Source organism: Epinephelus fuscoguttatus, linkage group LG10 (genome assembly GCF_011397635.1).
Source record: "Epinephelus fuscoguttatus linkage group LG10, E.fuscoguttatus.final_Chr_v1".
Taxonomy (NCBI): Eukaryota; Metazoa; Chordata; class Actinopteri; order Perciformes; family Serranidae; genus Epinephelus; species Epinephelus fuscoguttatus.
The window spans coordinates 32,771,830-32,792,000 of record NC_064761.1 but is presented as its reverse complement, the minus strand read 5'-3'; the positions used below and the strand labels follow the sequence as shown (position 1 = coordinate 32,792,000).

Below are 20,171 nucleotides of genomic sequence, written 5' to 3'. Positions count from 1 at the left end.
AATTTCTCACACAAGGCTGCACATCACTAGGACACATAGTGTACCAGTATACACCCGACACTAACACTATCCTAGATGATTTGTCTGTGGCTTTGGTCTGTATCTCAGTACAGGATATCTGAAGCTGTGGTCTGGTCGGTAAGATTAGGGCTGCAGGTTTATGACAGATAACATAAAATGGCCCCAGATGGCTGCAGAGGTCTTGCCTTGTTAACTTTGATGTGCCCTCTAAAACAGCATTATAAAGCATGACTGAATGGCACACCTTATTTTTAGCAAGCTATAAAGTGGAGCTATATTTTACCTGAGCGGTTAAATTCCTAAAAAATAATCTGTGCTTATCATTGTATGTTTTTCATCTCTGTTTCACCCGAGTGAAAAATAATGAATTCGCCTTTACATTTCTGGTTGAACATCTTATGAAAGAACACACTGGCAGGAGATCCAGCGTGTGACTTAAATCACTGTGCACCTCAATAAACAGATAAATAATTCTTTCAAGTGCTTTATGGTACCTGGTGAACGGGAAAATGAGAGATGAACTGTGTTGGATCGGGAGATCTCACAGCGTTGGCTATCTCCATGCAGCAGGCCAGAGCCTGCCAAGGCTCATCTGCATTCATCCACCACTTCTTACCCTGAGAAAGGCAAACACAAGCACATGGCGCATTATCCTGCATACATAAACACTGCCAGGAAAGCATTTTCACTTTGTGTTTGGACAGATATTTATATCATATCCCTTTAGGGTTTGTCACTGCTTAAACTGACCATTCCCCCAGTAAGAGAGAAATGGGATATAATCTATAATTTCAGTCATTTACAATTGCAGCAGCTTTTGTATATCTGTAAAATGTAATAGTGTATACTTCAAAACGAATACATCATAACAATAAATACTACATGGACCTATAAATCTATGGTTGGACTAAGCTATCAATGAACAGGAAACAGCAACAAAGACAAACTTACAGTCAGAGGGTTGTCGGCAGAGTCCAGTATGTCCTCCATGATAGAGTTAGCGTACTCCAGCCGTCCATCTAGTGAGCTCCTCTTCTTCAGTCCTGTCAGATTGACTAAGTGGATCTTTAGCCAGTCCAGTCCCTTCGGACCGAGGGGCTTCCCCTCTGCAAACACAAGGATAGCCCGTGTGACATCACTTCCTAGGTGATTAAAGTACGGAGGACAGGGGTAGGTACGTCCCCGGAAGTCCATGTTGTGAGGGAACCAGAAGATCTCATCCCGCATGTGGTTGGCGATGGACAGTTTATACAGAGCGTCCATACGCAGGCTGTGCATCTCACCGTATTTCTTTTTGGCATTAATCATCTCCCTCTTCATGTGGGCTTTCTCAGAAGGAGTATGAGTGGGATCATGGGGGTCGAAGTGGGGTATTTTGGGGGCCTCTGACAGAGGAGGAGGGATATCTAGCTTCTCACTACCCCGATCATTAAAGATGGAAATAATAATATCCAACAAAGGTTTGTTGATCCTCCAGGCACAGCTGCCCAGCTGGTTGAGAGAGTCCAGGACTGCATGGAGGTTCTGGCATTTCTTTAGCAACACCTCGTGTTGTGTGGCCCCTTCCACTGAGCGCATTAGCTTGGTAGGTGTCAGCAGGTAGGCTCCAAACTTGACAGATGTCCAGGGCACGGGAGGGCACAGCATCGGCATCACGTAGGAGTCAAAGGTCAACTTGGTCTCCATGGCCTCCTGCTGCATCTGAGTCAGGATAGGGTGGGGTTTGATGAAGCCGATCTGGAGGGTGAAACATCAGAAAAAATTTAATGAATGAATGAATGAATGAAATGAAATTTATTTTTGAACATGAGAATCAACAAGGAAGCATTTTTCACATGACATTTGTCACAGAAAATAAATAATTTAAATGTTCAAAAAAGGAGAAGGAAGAAGCTAACTTACTTACTTAATTAGAAGCAGAAATCTAAATGACACAAAATTAAGTGTAATTCTGATAAATAAATATTTGGAGATGAGACTCAAACATCTGTTAAATTGAAGTTTAAATACTAACTGACAGTGGCGAGAAGCAGGGTCGCCAGACTATCACAGGGCTGACGCATAGAGACAGATAACCATGAATGCTCACATTCACACCTACAGCCAATTTAGAGTCACCAATTAACCCAGCCTGCATGTTTTTGGACTGTGGGAGGAAGCCGGAGTACCCTGCGCAAACCCACACTGAAACTGGGAGAACATGCAAACTCCACACAGAAGGGCTCCCCCACACCCTGGGTTCGAACCAGGAACCCTCTCACTATGAAAAATACCAACTTCTGCACCACCGTGCCGCCCTGAACTTGCTTTTCTTATATCTAATTGAGTAAAATCCTGGTCAGGAGTCAGGTTGGTTCACCAAGGAAGATATTTTTTCCTAGGCCATTTTCTTTGCTGTGACAGAATAATTGCGTCCTAGTTCTAACTCACAAATACAGCATGTAGGACTCGACATAAATACCATCACAAGAAAAGATACAGTAACCTGACAGCAAAATAAAACACCTCAGCACTGCTTGCATTAGTCAGACTGTCATGCTGTGCTGTAAAATCATTAGGATGCTCCCCTGATGAGCCAACCTCCAAAGAGAGAAAGAAAAGAGGAGGGAGAGAATAGGAGAAAAGAAAGTAATGGGAGAAAACTGAAAAAAAAAACAAAAAACAAAAAAAAAACAAAAACACATGAGCAAAATTCTGCAACAGTGTCAAAGTGCATCAAGTCCAAAAGTCTCTCTCTTTCTGCCTCTTTCCCCTGACACGGTCGGTTCACCCTCCTGCAGGGTCCTGTGGCACCAAATCAGCGAGCCAATTAAGGGGACACTAAAAAAGGGATTAGCCCGGAACCTATTCATCTTGCTCGACTGTTCCCGCTGCCAATTCACACAAGACAGAAATGGTTTTATAATTCAAACTCTTTGGAGCTTTGCACTGAATAGGCGGGTGCACAAGTCTGTACGAGGCAATGGGCTTTAGAGTGACAGACGGTATTCTTGTCCAAAGTGAAGGTCAAGTGTTTTCAGGTATTTCCTTTGTTTCTGCTCCACTGTGGTTCTTTCCATATTATTAGAAATATTAATTATGCAACTACTTCAACAGTGCCTGACAAATCTTTTAATCAGGCTAATTGTGTGTGATTTCCAAAAAGTCACAATGAATACAATAATTTGATCTGATTGATGGAGGGTTCTTATGATGATAAGCTCATTGTGTTTGAACTTTAATCCCTTTTGAATTTTTTTTTTTTTTTCAGTGTTAGTTTTTCAGGAGATCTCTTTAAAAATAATCCTTGACCATTTTTCCACGTAAATCTCTGTTGAAAGGATCTTTTGTAGTCTAGGTTAATGCTCAGGAATCCTGTTACCAGGTTATCAAAGCCCTGTCTGTTTGGCAAGACCCTTTAGCATAATCACGACCAACTCCAGGTTAGCCAGCTCCTTTGATATCCCCGCGAGCAACTTGAAAAGACCTGCAAATCCACTGTACCTGCCGTGTGCTACGAAAGGTGTACATGTGATAGATGATGGGGATGAGCTTCCTTTCGAAAGCCGGGTTCAGGATGTCGCTGTTAATTTTGAGGTTCTTGACCATCATATCCACCATGTAAGTGCCCAGCTCCAGGGTTACTATGTACGGCCAGTGGGTCTCTCCTCCTCGCAGCACAGGTCCTGAAATCTGCTCCATCTCGAGCTTACACCAGTGCTCTCGAGGAAGGACGAAATACTCCTAGAGGGAGAGGAAATACAAGTAGTTGTTTTCATTTGGTATGGATGGATTACTCACCACAATAAGATACAGTGTTGGGAAGGCATGTCGACATGTGTGAGATATCCCCAAGATCAGAAATTGTCAAACAGGCACTGTTTTTTGATCTAATCAAAAGATACCTTTCATGTTTCAAGACATACAATAACTATTGTAAAAGCCTGCATGCATTAAAATATCAGCCAAAACAAAAACCTGCAGCTAGGGAGGCTTAAAAAAAGTGATGATCCAAGAGAATAAAGACATTATTTAGTCCTCAGACCAGTAAGAAGTTGGATTAATGTTTGGTGTCCTAACAACAACACAAAGCACAATAATAGGCATCATTTTAACTACAAAGGCTGCATGTAAACAAACACCTTAACTAACTTCTAGTATAACTAGCTGCTGCAGTATAATGAGCTGTTGCTCATTACAGTCTTGATGACATAAGCATTTTTCTCCCCAATGTACCAGAACCATCAAAACACTGGTGGAACACAGAGTCCATGATACTGGCTGTGGTGTTGTGACTCCAGAACTTTCCTACAAAGTACTAAATAACGAGTACATGACTCCTGAATCTAGATTTCATTCTTGATTCACTACAACATGGAACTTCACAGAGGCATCACATCTACGAGTTCAGAGTAAAACAGCTGAGTCATTCAGCTTGGTTTCTCTGACACAAAACAAAAGCAGCGCTTTGCAATTATGGAAGACCGACAAGACATGACAAGAACAGAGGAGATCAGCTCAGCTCAGCCCAACAACTGCAGAGCTGCTCAGCAGATTTTAAACGAAATGAGTTGTGAATTATTTAATTTTGCAAATCAGAATTGAGAGTCATGTACTGTATTATCATATGTAATTAGAGCTGTTGCAATGAACTGCAAGGTCCTTCAGTTTGCACCTTTGCAGGTTATGCAGTGTTCACTGTGCAGTACAGCACATATAGTATGTCTATAGCTTTTATTGTGACATCATTCTGAGTCCTGAAAATGGATTGACAACTACAAACACAATTTAATTTAACAGTTATTTTGATTATGTGCAGGACTTGACATTAAGCTTTTAACTTGTCTTTTGGGCAAGTGGTTGAGATGATAAACTTGTAAAAGCGGAAAATGCAGGCCTATTAAAAATTAAAATCAACAGGGATAAGGACGATTATAACAATTTATTAAGGACCGACATATACAATTAATGGGTAATAATTATGGTCGCTTGTTATTCCATTGCATTTGGAATCATTTGGGATCAGAGCTGCTACGCAGTCAGAAACACAGCTTTTGACATACGCCCAAACAAAGAAACAAGTTTGCCTCGCACTTTTTGTTGTAACAAATTTCTACTGTGTTGCAATGTGGTGCATTCAAAAGAAATCTTCAGATAAACTATCAGGGAATACATTTTCTGTGGCAAAACTAATACACATAAGAAGTGCATATTCGTAAAGAAATGTAACATGATGATTTTTCTACCTTTGTATCTTTGGCCAGCAGGTCTGCGTAAGCGTTGTAAATGTTGCCCAACTTTCCCACCATCTTATTTCTGTGCTTCTGCCGCACAGTGTACTTGGTGTAGACCCTGTTGCCCAAATCGCCAGCTAAAATTTTCAGTGACTGTCCACTGGGAGGCAGGCTGGCAACACTCTGGACAAGAGAAGGACACAGGTCACGCAGAAGAAAACATTTATGACAGTTCTGTCACAAACAGCAGATCTTTTGGCAGATGTGATTCAGTTTTAATGAAAAAGCAATGCTTCAGTCAGAGGGGAAATCAAAGTGAAAATGGTCTTTTTTAGAATTAACATCACATCCTACGTATTTGTCTTTGTTGGAAGCAGAGGTATCTGATCAAAGCATCCTCTCCTTTGCTGCCAAAGATAAAGCCTGATGCTTCTGCAGCTGTTGTCACCGTCAGCCACTTGATTTGTGTTTTGTGGTCTCCCAGATTGGTTGGGTCGTATTGCACAACAACAATGTCGAGAAAACAAAAGAGCGTAACGGTGGCAACGCTGCAAATCTTTTTTTATAATGTAGTAAAGTAAAGCTGTCATCCATCAAATCTCTTTGACTCAAACACTGACAAGTCTTTGTTAAATCCAAGACTTCTGGCATTTTGGTTGAGTGTTAGGCTAGGTTAGGTGGTTTGTATTACCTGTATCATGATATCAACATACTCGCTATCCTCCAGCACACAGAGGTAGGGATAAAGGTTAAGCCTGTAGTCCTTGGTGTCGGTGTTAGCCAGGATCATCTTACTCTCCCTCAGGGCCTGGAGGAGGATCTTCTTCCACTGTGCCTGCTGATCCGCCAGCAGCTTCCTCTGAAAGGACAACACAACTGGAAGTCATCCTCATCTCATCACAGCGACTGCCAGCCAGAAACCTCTCAAAGAACGTATCGAATAAAATGAGAAATGCTGCACCGATGTTTGTTTATCACATACTGCACGAACCACATGGAACGTCATTATAAATTGTGAAACAGTTGATCGCAGGGCCGCCTCCCACTGGACGCCAGGTATTGTGAAGCATGAGCGTGCATTGTATTTGATGGTTAGGCTTGTTTGGCCCAGATACCTTCAGATGACAGGGAGAAAACAGACTATCCTTCTGAGAGGAGCACACCGGGCCACAGACTGATTCATCTAAGACTAAACTCTATGGGGAGGAAAACCCTATTCTACCTTTCCCAGAATCTTGGACCATTAAAAAGGTTTGCAGTTGGGATGTATACAGTTGATCAATGGTTAATCATCATTCGTCACTCACATTCCAGCAGAAATAAAAGCGATTGTTTAACATTTTGCAAAATACAGTACGCTTAATATTCACTTTCCTAATGAGAGGATTGATAGCACTTAAGTACAAAGCTAGAGTAGTGGTTCTCAAACTATGGGACGTCAAACACAGTTGAATGAATATGATTTACTGAGGGGAAAATAAACAAATTAGTTTGCTGATGCTATCATCTTGACCTCTATTCACTAAAATTCATCATGGATCCTTTTTATTTATGGCTTCCCCAATATATTTAATCCAGCCATCCATTTTCAACCTCTTATCTAAAGTTGGGTGACGGAGGCAGCAGGCTGAGCAAAGCACCCCAGACATCCCTCTCTCCAGCAGTGCTTTCCAGCTCCTCCTGGAGGACACCAAGGTGTTCTCTGGCCAGATGAGATATGTAATCCCTCCAGCATGTTCTGGGTCTGCCCTGGGCCTCCTACCAGAGGGACATGCCCAAAATCTGATCAAATAGCCGAACAACCTCAAGTGACACCTTGCTGAGAAGGAGCAGCGGCTCTACTCCGAGCTGCCTCCGGATGTCCGAGCTCCTTACCCTATCTCTAAGGCTGGGCCCAGCCACCCCACAGAGGAAAATCATTTCGGCTGCTTGTATCCACGACCTCATTCTTTTGGTCACTACTCAGAGCTCATGACCCTAGGTGTGGGTTGGGACGTAGATGGACCAGTAAATCATTGGCTCAGCTTCCCTCTTCACCACGACAGTCTGACTGATAATTTTTCTTTTGCCTTTTATCGACAGGATAGTATTTCAGTAGTGTGAAATGGGGAGAGAGGGGGCGACAAAGGACAGCAGGTTGTAATCAAACCCATGGCCACTGTGGCAAGGACACCGCCCCTGCAAATGTAACACCGGCTCCACCCACTGAGCCACTGGGCATTTTGGGTCTTTTAGCATTGCTTTACATAAAGTATTAAATATTTAAAGGTGCAGTGTGTAGGTTGACAGGCATCTATTGGCAGAAATGGTATAACTGTTCTAAAATCACCTGAAATTAAGAATTGTTGTGGTTGTGTCACCTTAGAATGAGCCCTTTATATCTACATATGAGTCCTTTTCCACAGATTCTGCCATGTTGTTCTACAGTAGCCCAGAACAGACAAATCAAACACTGGCTCTAGGTAGGCCCATTTGCATTGTTGCATTGGCCACCATAGTTCTCCTCACTGCTGGATGCCACTAAATCCAACAAACTGGACGTTCAAACTACCACCAGATGACGTGGCTAAAGACAGGCATCTCTTTGTTCTGTGGCCGTTACATTCACATTTGGTGTTGGTGAATTTCCTGCTCTTGACTGTGATTAAAGTTACTTATTATTTCACAAGCACTGATGACATCCTTTGATATAAAGTGTCAATAACTTTCACTACACAAAATGTCATCTCACAACAGCCAGAAAGAAGAAACCTTAGTATCTTTCAGCTGTGTTGATTATCTTCCTTTTTTTATTTTAAATTAGACATCTAAACCAGTGCTCCGCTGTGCTCTCACAATGAGGTGCATATTTTGGTTTAATATGTTTTGAATGGGGGAGAAAACCTCGCTTGCGACTAGAAAAAAAAGCACCTGCCTCAGCAAGATGCTTCTTGGCTTTCGTGATAAACATGAGATTAACTGAATCATAGAAAATGAGAATTAGTAGATGGGTGAGCAATTTGTTCATGCATGTGCCTGAAATTAAACGTATGTTCTGTGCACAACTGTGTGTATGTGTTCACTCTTCAGTTGAAGAGTTTTATCCAGTCTGACTGAAACAGAGACACAGTCTGGATCGTGGATGGAGAGGTGACTCTGCATCCTCTCCAGAGGCTTCCATTACAATACATTATTATTCTGGCCTGCCTGTCTGTAAATGCTTCCTGACCACCAGGGACTCTCAGCCTGCTCGCTTCCCACGTAGCCCATCTGCAGAGGCAGACGAGCCAGGCTGGACTGTAAATGCCAGAGTTGGAAAGAAGGCACACCACACGAATATGATGTTTCTTTCTCTAACCTGTCCGGCCTAAATACATATGATACAAAAGTTTATCGGAGAAACTTCCCTCCGAGAAGACAACCTGAGTTATAAAAATAAACTAGTGTCAATACATTATTAATAAATTAATAGTGTTATATTAGTATAATCACTCCAAACAGACAACTGCCAAAATAAACACTCTACGTCTGTATTGTGAGCCAGCAGATTGGACATTGCAGGAAATCTACAGGATTGTTTTGCAGTTTCGAGAGGCAAAATTACAGCACAAAACAAGTGGTGTGTTGTTCTTCCAGCACAAACACACATTCATATACTGTTGGCTGAGGCTACCATACAAGGTGCCACCTGCTACTGAGGTTTTAACACACACACATTGATGGAAAAGCCATCGGGAGCAATTTGGGGTTCAGTATCTTGCTCGGCCCTACAGTCTACTGTATCAAGAGTGTGATGAAGATGATGAGAGGCAAAAGGGGGCTTTGTTTACCATTTTGGCCATCTTTTCAGTGATAGGCTTAGGATCCTCCACAGATTTGATGGTGATAGTGCAGGCTTGTTCCACGTTGAGCTGATGTTTGAAACGCTCTTGAAGCTCCTTCAGAGTGAAGTCTAGTTTGGGGTAATTGTGGTCTGCCCTCTAAAACACACACAAACACAAACAACAGTGAGAAGGACATAAACATAAATAATAACAGCTCTGTCGTACTCAATGACATTAAGGGACTTTCTTGCCCCTGCTCAACCTCTAGAGACGGCAAGATTACCTTAATTTTAAGCACTTCTAACCTACCTAAATGTAAGCATTTGATTGCAGGAGGATGCTAGTACACAACCTGAGGACCTCATCGAACAGGATCAATTCAGGACAAGAAGTAAAGAGAGAACTTTCAGGCCAGTCAGCAAAGGCCAAGTCATAAAATCATCCCAGTCTGCTGCCAAGAGAGTTTCAATCTCATACGTTTTGGGTCAGTTTTGCAAAAGAGCAAACAACTTAACATGTTTATTATTTTCAAGATTTGACTAAACATTTAATAGTAGGTTAGCAGACCTGAAGCTTGGATTGAAGTCCTTGTTGCATGATAGGAAATAAATCGAGCAAACAAATTGGTCTGCTAAAACCAATATTGATCGCTGAGTGTATGTGTGCGTGTAGGCTTAGTAAATCAGCCCTTCACAATCAAAACGCCTTGCTAACAGACCCCTAACGCGCTGCTCCTTGCATCTCACCAGATCAAAGTGGTTTGCACTGACAAGGTGACTAACTAAGCAGCGGACTTGTCAGACATCGCCAAATTTCTTGCTAAAAGTGGGTGCTTTAAAGTCAATTATTCTTTAAAGAGACAGTGACCTTGCCAAGAGCATATTAACTGTGCACGTCTTGGAAAGGTTGTAGGCATGAGTGGATGTAGTACAGCAGTAAGAACATTTATTAGCTTATAGACAGCAGAAAAGATAGACTGTAAATCAGGCCTCGGAGAGATGGAGCATGGGCAGCAGCCAGAGCGAAGCTTAAGGTATTGTGGCACATAAATTGCTCACTAGACAGCTCTTGTACAATATTCCAACTTCAGAACAATAAATGAGCAGAGAAGCTAACACCACATTATCTTTGGGGGGTAAAATCAATAAAAATCAAGTGAAAAATGTGCTGGCATGATTAGTTTGAAAACTGTGTACAAAAATAAAGCAAAAGGACTGTAATAAAATATTGTTTAAGTACAGCTTTGTGATTATATTAGATTACTTAATAAAAAACTGAATAAAAGGAGCAGTGAGAGACTTAGGGGGATTTAATGGCATCTAACGGTGAGGATTGCAGATTGCAAACAGCTGAAACTTCTTCCAGTTAGAATTCCTTCAGTGTTCAAAAAATAGTGTACATAGTCATATAATATAGTTTTACATATTAACCGAACAGTTTGCCTTGAAATATTTATTAAAAACTAGACAAAAATTATCTCCAATTTCTTTAGTTTGTGAACAACAACAGTAACTAAGATTCTGTATACAATATTAATAGTTAAACAAAATAAAATCTACCACTAATTACACCTTCAAACAGCTCCAAAATATAAAAAATGTCCCCTAGGATCTATATACTCTATATGTAGATCAGCAGATGTTTTCCTTCTCTTTTAGCAAAATCCTAAACGATTGAGTTGGTTTTTATTTCCCACCTGGACCTTCATGCTCTGCCATTTCTCCTCTAATCATCACACTGTAACCTGTGACAGGCTGCTATGCTATGCTATGGTAACAATCGCACATTAACATAAAGTTAATATAGTTTTTTGTCGAGCCATGAGGGGCATGTAGATTTACATTACCAAAGGTCTATGACAAAATCACTTTACGACACCTACTCCTGTGTGCGCATGGCGTTAGAGGAAAGGGAGATATTCTGTGCTGCTGCCGGAGGAGCCGCTGAATGAGTTCCCTCTGAGCGGTAAGTCACTAAAAGAGTCTGAGAAGTCCGGGTTGTTCATAAAACATTCAGGACGCTACCGTTTATTCCACACCACTGAAGCTGCTCCTCTTTTTGGAACCCTCGCGGAGTCATACAGTGGTGGAAAAAAGTTTTTGGACACCCTTAAAATTTTACACAATCTCAAATATTATCATGAAATATTTGTGGAAAAATCTTTTTTGTGTTTCAAAAGGTGTGGCTGCATTAGACAGATACAAACAAATACAAATTATATTGTTTTGTTTATTGTTTACAAGAAAAACTAACAAAACTAAATTCTTGACAGTTTCAATATGTCAGTTCTCAACACTGTCGGTATCAAAGTCAACAAATAACAGAGAATGTGTTCAAAACTGAACAAAAAATAAATAAACCATCACATCATCAAATTAATATTTAGTAGTCCTGCCACTGGCACGTAGTAGAGCTCTAATCCTGGCTGGCATGTTCCCCACGAGCCTTTCACACTGTTGAGGGGTATTCTTGTCCCATTCTTCTTGAATTACTGCTTTTAATTCTTCTAAATTCTTTGGTTTATGCTTTGAAACAGACCTTTTGATAATCCACCACAGATTTTCAATGGGGCTCATATCCGGGGATTGAGCTGGCCACTCTAAGACCTGGATACTGTGCTCCTGCAGCCAAGTTCTACTGGCCTTGGATGTGTGGCAAGGGGCATTATCTTGTTGAAACATCCAGTTTTTACCTCGACGGAACAGTGCACACGCAGAAGGGAGCATGTGGGTTTCGAGAATGGTACAATACATGGTAGAGTTCAATGTGCCATCACAGACAGTGAGATGACCAACACCAGCAGCACTCATGCATCCCCAAACCATGATACTGCCTCCACCATGCTTGACAGTAGGTACTGTACATGCTGGAGATAATGCTTCGCCTGGTCTTCTGCGTACCCTCACATTAGTAGGAGGAAGATAAAGCTGGAAACTGGACTCATCTGACCACAAAATCTTCTTCCAATTCCTGGCTGTCCAGTTCTTGTGTGCCTGGGCCCAACGACGCTGGGCTAACCTCTGTCTCTCATTGATCAGGGGCTTCTTGATAGCCTTGTAGGACCTTAAGCCATGATCTAAAAGTTGGCCACGTACAGTGCAGGTGGAACACTGGACACCAGTTTGGTTTGACCACTGCTGCTGAAGCTCTTGTGATGTCATTCGGTGGTTTTGCCTGCACATGCGGATTAGGATGGGGGCATTTCTTGCTGAAGAAACCCTTGGACGCCCAGATCTTGGTTTGTCTTCCAAGCTGTTGGTTCATCTGTATTTCTGCAGATTGTATCCAACTGCTGAAGGACTGCATCTGCACTTCCTGGCTATCTGGCGGCAGCTGTACCCTTCCTGGCTGAGAATCTTTATCTTCAGGCGTGTTTCCTGCGTTAGGTTCCTTGTTTTGGCCATTTTTGTGTCTGAAGAACTTTCAAATGTGCTGGCTTTATGTAGACACGAAGCTTGGCAACAAAAATTGTGTCTTTTAATAAAAAGAACGACCTTCATCACTGGTACCAAAATGACCCAATACTCAAAATTTCTTATGTATTTTTATGGAACCAATCAATTTTAAGTTTTTAATGGCTTTTTTAGGATTTATTTAGTATTTTGGCTGTGACTGTACTAAAAGAAATTGCACTTGAAGACCTAAGAGTGATTCTTAATGCAATATTTCACAAATGCATGGGGTGTCCGAAAACTTTTTTCCACCACTGTATGATATTAAAAATTATACCGGTACTATCGTGAACAAGATGATATGGCACACCCCTAGTCTGACTCAGAATGAGTCATGGAGGGACTGGTGGCCAAATCGAAAATGAAAATGGCCCCATCTAGAGCCAGTGTTTGGTTTGTCCGTTCTGGGCTACTGTAGAAACACAGCAATCCAATATGGCAGACTCTGTGGACACGGACCTGCTCCCTATGTAGATATAAACAGCTCATTCTGAGGTAACAAAAACACAATGATTCCCCCTAAATCCTACACACTGGACCTTTCATTCAAATGTTCAAAACCCATCATGTTTTTCCATCTTGTCCCAACTGTGTCAAACCTACAGTGCATTCACTGGATGGATTAACAAGATCTGACCTGGAGACTGAGGAGTCCACAAACTACTTTTAGTATTGCGAGGTAAGCAAAATTAAATGCTTTGATAAAATGAGAACACATATAGGCCAGTTTCCAGATGAAAAATATAATCACATGAAAGAATACCATACAATCTCTCTCTGATGGCAAGCTGAAACTAGATCAAACTGCATTTTGTACGAGCATCAGCTTAATCAAAATTCCATCTCACAACAACAAACAATATTCTAATTAGATTGTGTGTCTGCTGCTAACACTGATTCGAAATCCTCTAGAGACCATCCAGTCTGCTCCTCTGTTATCTAGTGGACCAGTTATTTGGACAGCCTTTCAGTCATTAAATCAACCTGCCAGACAGTCACAGTCAGATAACCAGCCTTACAAATGCAATCAGAGGCAGCAGTAATAGAGCAGTCACATTTGACCTGTTTCACATTTCACTAAGTGGCATAGTTTCACATACACTCTCATGATAAAAATACACGACCTGCTGCTTGCTACCATAAAGTAGACCGAAAATATGTCACTCAGATGAAGACCAAAGTGAATGTGGCGCAAGGATCAAGGCTAAAAATACTGCAATTGAACGAGAAGCTGTTAATGAATCATGTGAGAATCAGGAGGGGAAGGGAGGTGGAAAGAAAGGAGGAGAGGTGAGAGGAGGAGAGGCAAGGAAAGCGGAGGACCCATTAGAAAGCAGAGTTGGCTCACTATAAATAGGCCAGTGCCTGTCTGGCTGTGAAGGGGTGACAATCAAATCTTTCGTAGTCACGCTGGAGCCTTCTGACAGCTTTCCCAGCTCTGTGATGCTTTGACTCTCAAAACATACACAACACTCAGGCTGGGAAAAAAAAACTCTTGATCTGTATTTATAGTCGTACATTATCACTCTTAAACATAAAGACCCATGTGGTATCTGAATAAATTTAGCTAATTTCTATCGTGCACGTCATGGTATGGACACTTATTCTACATCTCATCTTTTTAAAGTAACACAAACTGGGGTGAAAAATTGCTGATTACAACAAACATCTTGCATCAGAAGATTAGCATGTAGCAATCACTATTACATCCTCTACATCTATTTCAAGATCATTTGAAGCATGAAGACCAGCCGCCAACACTTTGATGTACATTATATTGGTTATGTGACTCAGCCATCTCTGCTAAAGCCTTATTTCCACCAAGCAGCGCGGTTCATTTCAGTTTGGTTCGGTTCACATTATAACAGTTATTTTTGTGTTTCCATCATAAACAGTTGTGGATGGTACCAACTGAATCGTTTAGTTCTATCCTGTTTTTTGTTACCCCTCTGTTGAGGTACCTCGCACACTGATCTGATACTAAAAGGTGGAGCTACCAAAATTCGTACATACCCACATATTTTAAAAGGCTGTGAACACGTGGCCAGTGCCCTGATGGGAGTAAACAAGGAAGCAGTCCCAGGTGGTCTTTTAAGGAGAGAGGTTGGGTGGTCAATGAGTCACAGAAAACCTGACTTTCGTCCAGAATTTTCCCTGGAGACGAATGTTCGGAACCATCAAGGCATGTCCTCACAATGCTTCTTTTCCTAAACCCAACCACGATAACTTCACTTGTCTAAAGGCCCGAACATACTCGGGTGGAACGTACGCGGAACGGACTCCGCGAGGAATGTCTGCAGTCATGTGGGCTTCCATAGTCGAGCGCATTTCCGCGTTGTAGTTTCCTGTAAAAATGTCCATGAAATATCCCTGCGATGTGAAAATACATGCAGAGCAGTCACTGGTTCGCGGAGCGGAGTCCGCGCGGTCGTAAAATCTGAGCTTTGTCTGTTCCGCATACGTTCCGCCCAAGTATGTTCGGGCCTTAAACCTAACCTCTGTATCTTAACATCAATTAGGTAACTGTACTTTAAGGACGTAACTTCATTTGTGGGGCGCTAGTTTGTAGGATATAAGACGAACTGTTCTATGAGAATACATTGGAATATCAACCAGTTTAAACAAACTGAATATTCTTTGTCCTTACTTGGAGGAAAAGAAAGTGGTGGAGCATCGTTCCTGTGCGCTCCAATAGCACTACACCTTTGCTCTAAACACTCAAGCCTGTTCTGTTTTGTTCTGAAAATGTTGTGTAAATATATTATATGAATATGATAGGTGCAGACACTGACGGTGAAGAGAAAAGAAAGCGAAAGCTGGATGACGCAGTGATGCAAATATCCGGTAACATCTCTGCCTACATTAAGAGTACTGCAGTGGACACACTAAACAGAACTAAGGTTTAGGTACATGTTAGGGTTGTGCCAATGGGCGATCCGATCGCCCACCGGCGATAGAAGGGTTGTTTGACGATGTCTTTTTTAAATGACGATGCAATCGCGAGGTGTGTGTGTGTGTGTGTGTGTGGAGCATGCTGACGAGATCGAGGCTGAACGAGGCTGAGTGAGAGGAGACAGAGGGAGGCTGCTTAGTGAGAGAGCGGAGGGGGAGATCAACGCCTCCGCCCGCTCGACACAAGCATACTTGGGCGTACTATAAGCAGAGCGGACTCCGCGAGGAATGTCCGCAGTCATTCGGGCTTTCATAGTCGAGCGCACTTCCGCGTTGTAGTTTCCTGTAAAAATGTCTGTGAAAAATCCCCGCAATGTGAAAAATACATGCCGAGCAGTCACTGGTGCACGGAGCGGAGTCCGCGCGGTCATAAAATCTGAGCTTTGCGTGCACAGGGCTTGCGGGCCTCCGCGGAATCCGTTCTGCGTATGTTCCGCCCGAGTATGTTCGGGCATTAATGTGCATGTCGCGGAGTGGTGAACAATCCAAACAACACAATGTCAGGAGAAATTGATAAGATATGCCGTCTATGTAAAGTCAACTTGCTAATTAAGGAGCCATTACATGTTCAAGAGTTTTATAAAGCTGCTCAAACGCCAAACAGAGGCTATAAGTGAACGTTTCAGCGGCGACGCGTAATGACGCCCCCCGCAATGACATCGTTCATCGGCGATTTCACTAGATGGCGATAGGACGATAGGATATGGACAAGATGAGTTCTATATGAACTCTATGTATCTCTGAATGCTTAACTACAAGTTCTTCCAACTGTACAAAAAATTAAGCCAAAATAAGATACGCTGCATCTTGTGCCACTGATGTCATTTGGAGCCAGAGTCTGCACAACAGAGATCTCCATGGTACTGTGTTCCCACCCACACACCCGTCAGACCAATCTCGAGCAGCGCTACTGATTGAGAGCAAAGAACTGACACACACAGCTGTCAATCCGACATCAACCCCCCTTTTAATAGCATTAAATAATTTGTGATAACACTTCAACTATCTAAAATGACAGAAACCATCTTTAGGATGAATTTATCTGATGTGTACTTTGATGTTTTGAGTCGGCCCAAGTCCTATCCGCTCACACAGAGAGGAAGGGATTTATGACCTATACTGCAGCCAGCCACCAGGGGGCAATCGAGATGTTTTGGCTTTACTTTTGGGGAACTCTCATGTCATCCGTTCATTTACATGTATACAGTCTACGGTTTGATTTGATCAGATGTCACTGACAGTGGTCTGGCAACATGAGCAACCAACCCATCAACTGCTAAATTTTGATAACAAACAATGCTAAACTCTGACTGGTGCACAGAAATCTGAGACATAACCTTTTTACTAACAGACCCTGTCCACTTCAAGCCAGTGAGAAAAGAAATCGTGAAATCTTTCATGTAAATAACCTTAACTGTTTGAACATTAGTAGAAAATTGTTTGTTCATGTAGGACATCATATCTCAAACACAGAAGCTGATTGAGAAAATAAGTCATCAGTGCCTTTAGGTAAACTACTACTATGTACTATATCACAATAACTACAAACACATGGTACAAGTTAGCCTGTGATACCTGTGTGTAGAAGTCCTTAACCAGCGATGAGGAGCACTCGCTTGTGCTTGCTTTGATGCTGGGCTGGTAGTCGGGCTGGACGACGCGCACGGCCTTTAGCACCATGTCTCGCTCATCTTCCCAGAACAAACACCGGCTGAACAGGTCGTCGATAGACATGCCGTCCTCCTTCATCTGGTTCAGGCACCTGCACACACAGCAACAAAGAGTTGGTGCGCCAGGTTTGTATTGGCCCTTAAGCAGCCATGTTACATCTGCAGGGACCTGATGCTCAACAGAACAAGATTATTTTAGCCATGTTCTGAAATTTGTGGCCAGAATATTAAAGGGCATGTTTAGTATTTTTCTACCTGGACCCTATTTTCACATGTTTTTGTGTCTAAGTAACTAAAAGAAATAAAATTTTTGAAACTGGTCCAGTGTTGAGTGAGAGGGCTGCTCCCGGCATGGTCGCACCGTCAACTTACGTCCAAGCAAAGTGCTTGTTTTTGCCACTGATATGCTTAGATAATTATTATAAATGTCTAACGACATTATGGAAAGGACCCCTAAAGAGATAGACATTTCTGTTAAAGAGTAAGGTTGTTTTTGTTTAGCCAGAAACAGCCAAGAAATTGCTATCGCCAGACCCACCAGACTCTCTTGATATAATCAGTAATTTTATTATCATAAAACACACTTCATTCAAAGTTGACAGTTAATTTAAATTAATCCTGGTGGGTTTGACAATAGCGATTTTGAGGCAGTTTGTGGTTTGACAAAAAGCATCTTACTCTTTAACAAAAAGATCTATCTCTGTATGGATCCTTAGAATACTATTTTGAGCCTGTCAGTGACAAAAACAAGCACTTTTAGTAGACGTACATTGGGGGTGCAGCGGTCTCACTTACTACTGGTCCAATTTCATGTGCTGTTGTTCCCATTAGTCACATGAACATAGAAACATATGAAAATAGGGTCCAGACTGAAAAATACCAAAGTTACCCTTTCATGCACTTGCTGTGCTACTTGATACCCAAAGACGTACACTAAAGGTGCAGAATTCCTTGACTTTACCTCCCATTCCAATTACAGTAGATTCACATAAAGATGCACTATATAACCGAAAGACATGCATTCAGTATTAGTTAGAATATACAGACAAAATTTCAACAGAATGTGCTGTCTAAATATAACATTATGGACTCTAAACAACAAAGCTCTGTACCTTGCTTTGTGATTCATTGGAAAATATATTTTTTCCCTCTGAAAAGTAAAGTCAGAATGTATGAATGAAAAATACCTCTGACTGTTTGGCTTTTTTTTTTTTTGGTCTTTTTTGTGTGTTTTGTAAAAACCCTGCCTGCATTTTCCATGATTAACATGTATCTGTGTGCTAAGACTTTCATGTATGTGTAAACCCAGACGGCTTGTTCTATAATAACCTATTAGAGTTTCCTCTGCTGGGAAAATGAACAACGTTTCCATAATGTGGATGATTAATTGGGTTCAGTTAATGTTCATTTTTCCACACAATAGCATATAAATACTGTTTAGCAGCCAAACTGGTTGTCCCAGACATTTGACCTTCTCACCATCACATGTGCACAGTGTGCAATAATAATTGTGGCTAATACAACTGGTATATAATAACTATTAAAATGTAATTCCTCCATATCTGTGCAAGGGTATCAGTCCACTAAATGTCATTATTTATTTTTTCATATCATGCCAACAAAAGACAAACGGGCACATATATACAGGCAAATTAAGAAAACATAACCTCCATACAACTCTAAAGGTACAGTAAGGTAAGGTAAAGTTAAAGTCCCCATGGGGCAATTTGAGATACAGACAGTAGTCGTGAGTACAACTAAACAGACAGTCTCCAGTATCACACACTGTCAGGGATAAATCATGGACATTAATGATCACTGCTGGTTAAGATAACTGATAGCAGACGAGACAAAGGACGATTTCTAACGCTTTGTGGTGCATTTAGGGAGGCAGAAACTCTGTTGCATCAATTTATTACAGTACTTTTCTTTTCCATCAGGTTAGCTCAGTGTTCAGAAAGTTAGCTAGAGAACAAGCCCGCCAGAGCGCATGAGAAATAGATTTACATTTACGTGGGAGATTATGGTTATTATAGTGGAACAAACTTTTGAGTCTAATAACAAGTTCAGAGATCACAACCTTCTGACCTGCCTGTTGATGTGGGAATGGGAGTACGATAATCATATAACTTGCTGGGCTACTGATTAATTCAGCTTTTTAAAAACTCCCATGTCTATGGGATCATTGTATATGTCTCGCCCGCCCTGATCTACAGTTGCGGAATATCAATCCAAGTATTTGCATTGACGGGCCTTTCTGTCAGACTATGATTTTGATCCAGAGGCAGATGGGCACTGACGACATCAGTGAAATGTTTATTTAAATAGAATCTCCTAGAGAGAGCACGGTCTCCATGACTGGACTGCAGATAATACTAATGTGCAACCAGTCCCTGGAATACAAATGAGAGGTGAAATAACATGATTATATTATAACTCAATTTGATATATGTTACCTAAGAGGCCTGGTGAATTAATATTTTCAGCCTAGTGGATCTTTATTTGTCCATGATTGGTGAGATTCGGGGGCTACAGTGATACATATCTGTAAATTATTTATGAGTTTTGGTATGTAATGTTATTAAGCTGTACACTGATGTATTCTGCTGGTCATTAAATTGGGCCAGTGCAATATTCTCCTGGTATTGTAAGCTATTTGTATGACCTACAGTGAGCACTTTTTCTTATATGTGTAATTACAGGTGTCACATGTCTTCAGGGGTAAAACCTTGTTAGTGCCAGGCACACTTTGGGGTAAAAAGCCGCTGCCCAATGATTGAGTAGCCTCAAGGCCATGTTTGGTTGCACTGCTCTCTAGAGGTTAACACAGAAACTACATGACTAAGCCAAGAGAGAGGAGCGAGCAAAACCCATTTGTCATCGACCACAGAGGATGAGAGCGCTCTGCTTCACCCTGCACACCTTTTCCTCAAGACAATTATAGGTAACAGCACGCTAATTACCATCTGGAGGAAACCTTGGCTCAGCAACTTCCTCTGACTTAATCTAATCAGAAGTGAGCAGGGTTCTGCACATGAATGAATGAAGACAGAGAAGAAA

At 41.6% G+C, this 20,171-nt stretch overlaps 1 protein-coding gene across 1 annotated transcript in view; it reads right to left on the bottom strand.

Moving 5' to 3' along the window:
* polrmt (polymerase (RNA) mitochondrial (DNA directed)) overlaps positions 1-20,171 on the bottom strand; it is a 72,418-nt gene that overhangs the window by 41,688 nt on the left and 10,559 nt on the right. The window contains exons 5-11 of the mRNA XM_049588950.1: positions 17,017-17,203; positions 9,044-9,193; positions 5,926-6,093; positions 5,247-5,417; positions 3,505-3,744; positions 973-1,758; positions 516-638 (exon numbers count right to left, since the gene is read on the bottom strand). Of these exons, the coding sequence (XP_049444907.1) occupies positions 516-638; positions 973-1,758; positions 3,505-3,744; positions 5,247-5,417; positions 5,926-6,093; positions 9,044-9,193; positions 17,017-17,203 (1,825 nt within the window). The remainder of the gene's footprint in view (positions 1-515; positions 639-972; positions 1,759-3,504; positions 3,745-5,246; positions 5,418-5,925; positions 6,094-9,043; positions 9,194-17,016; positions 17,204-20,171) is intronic.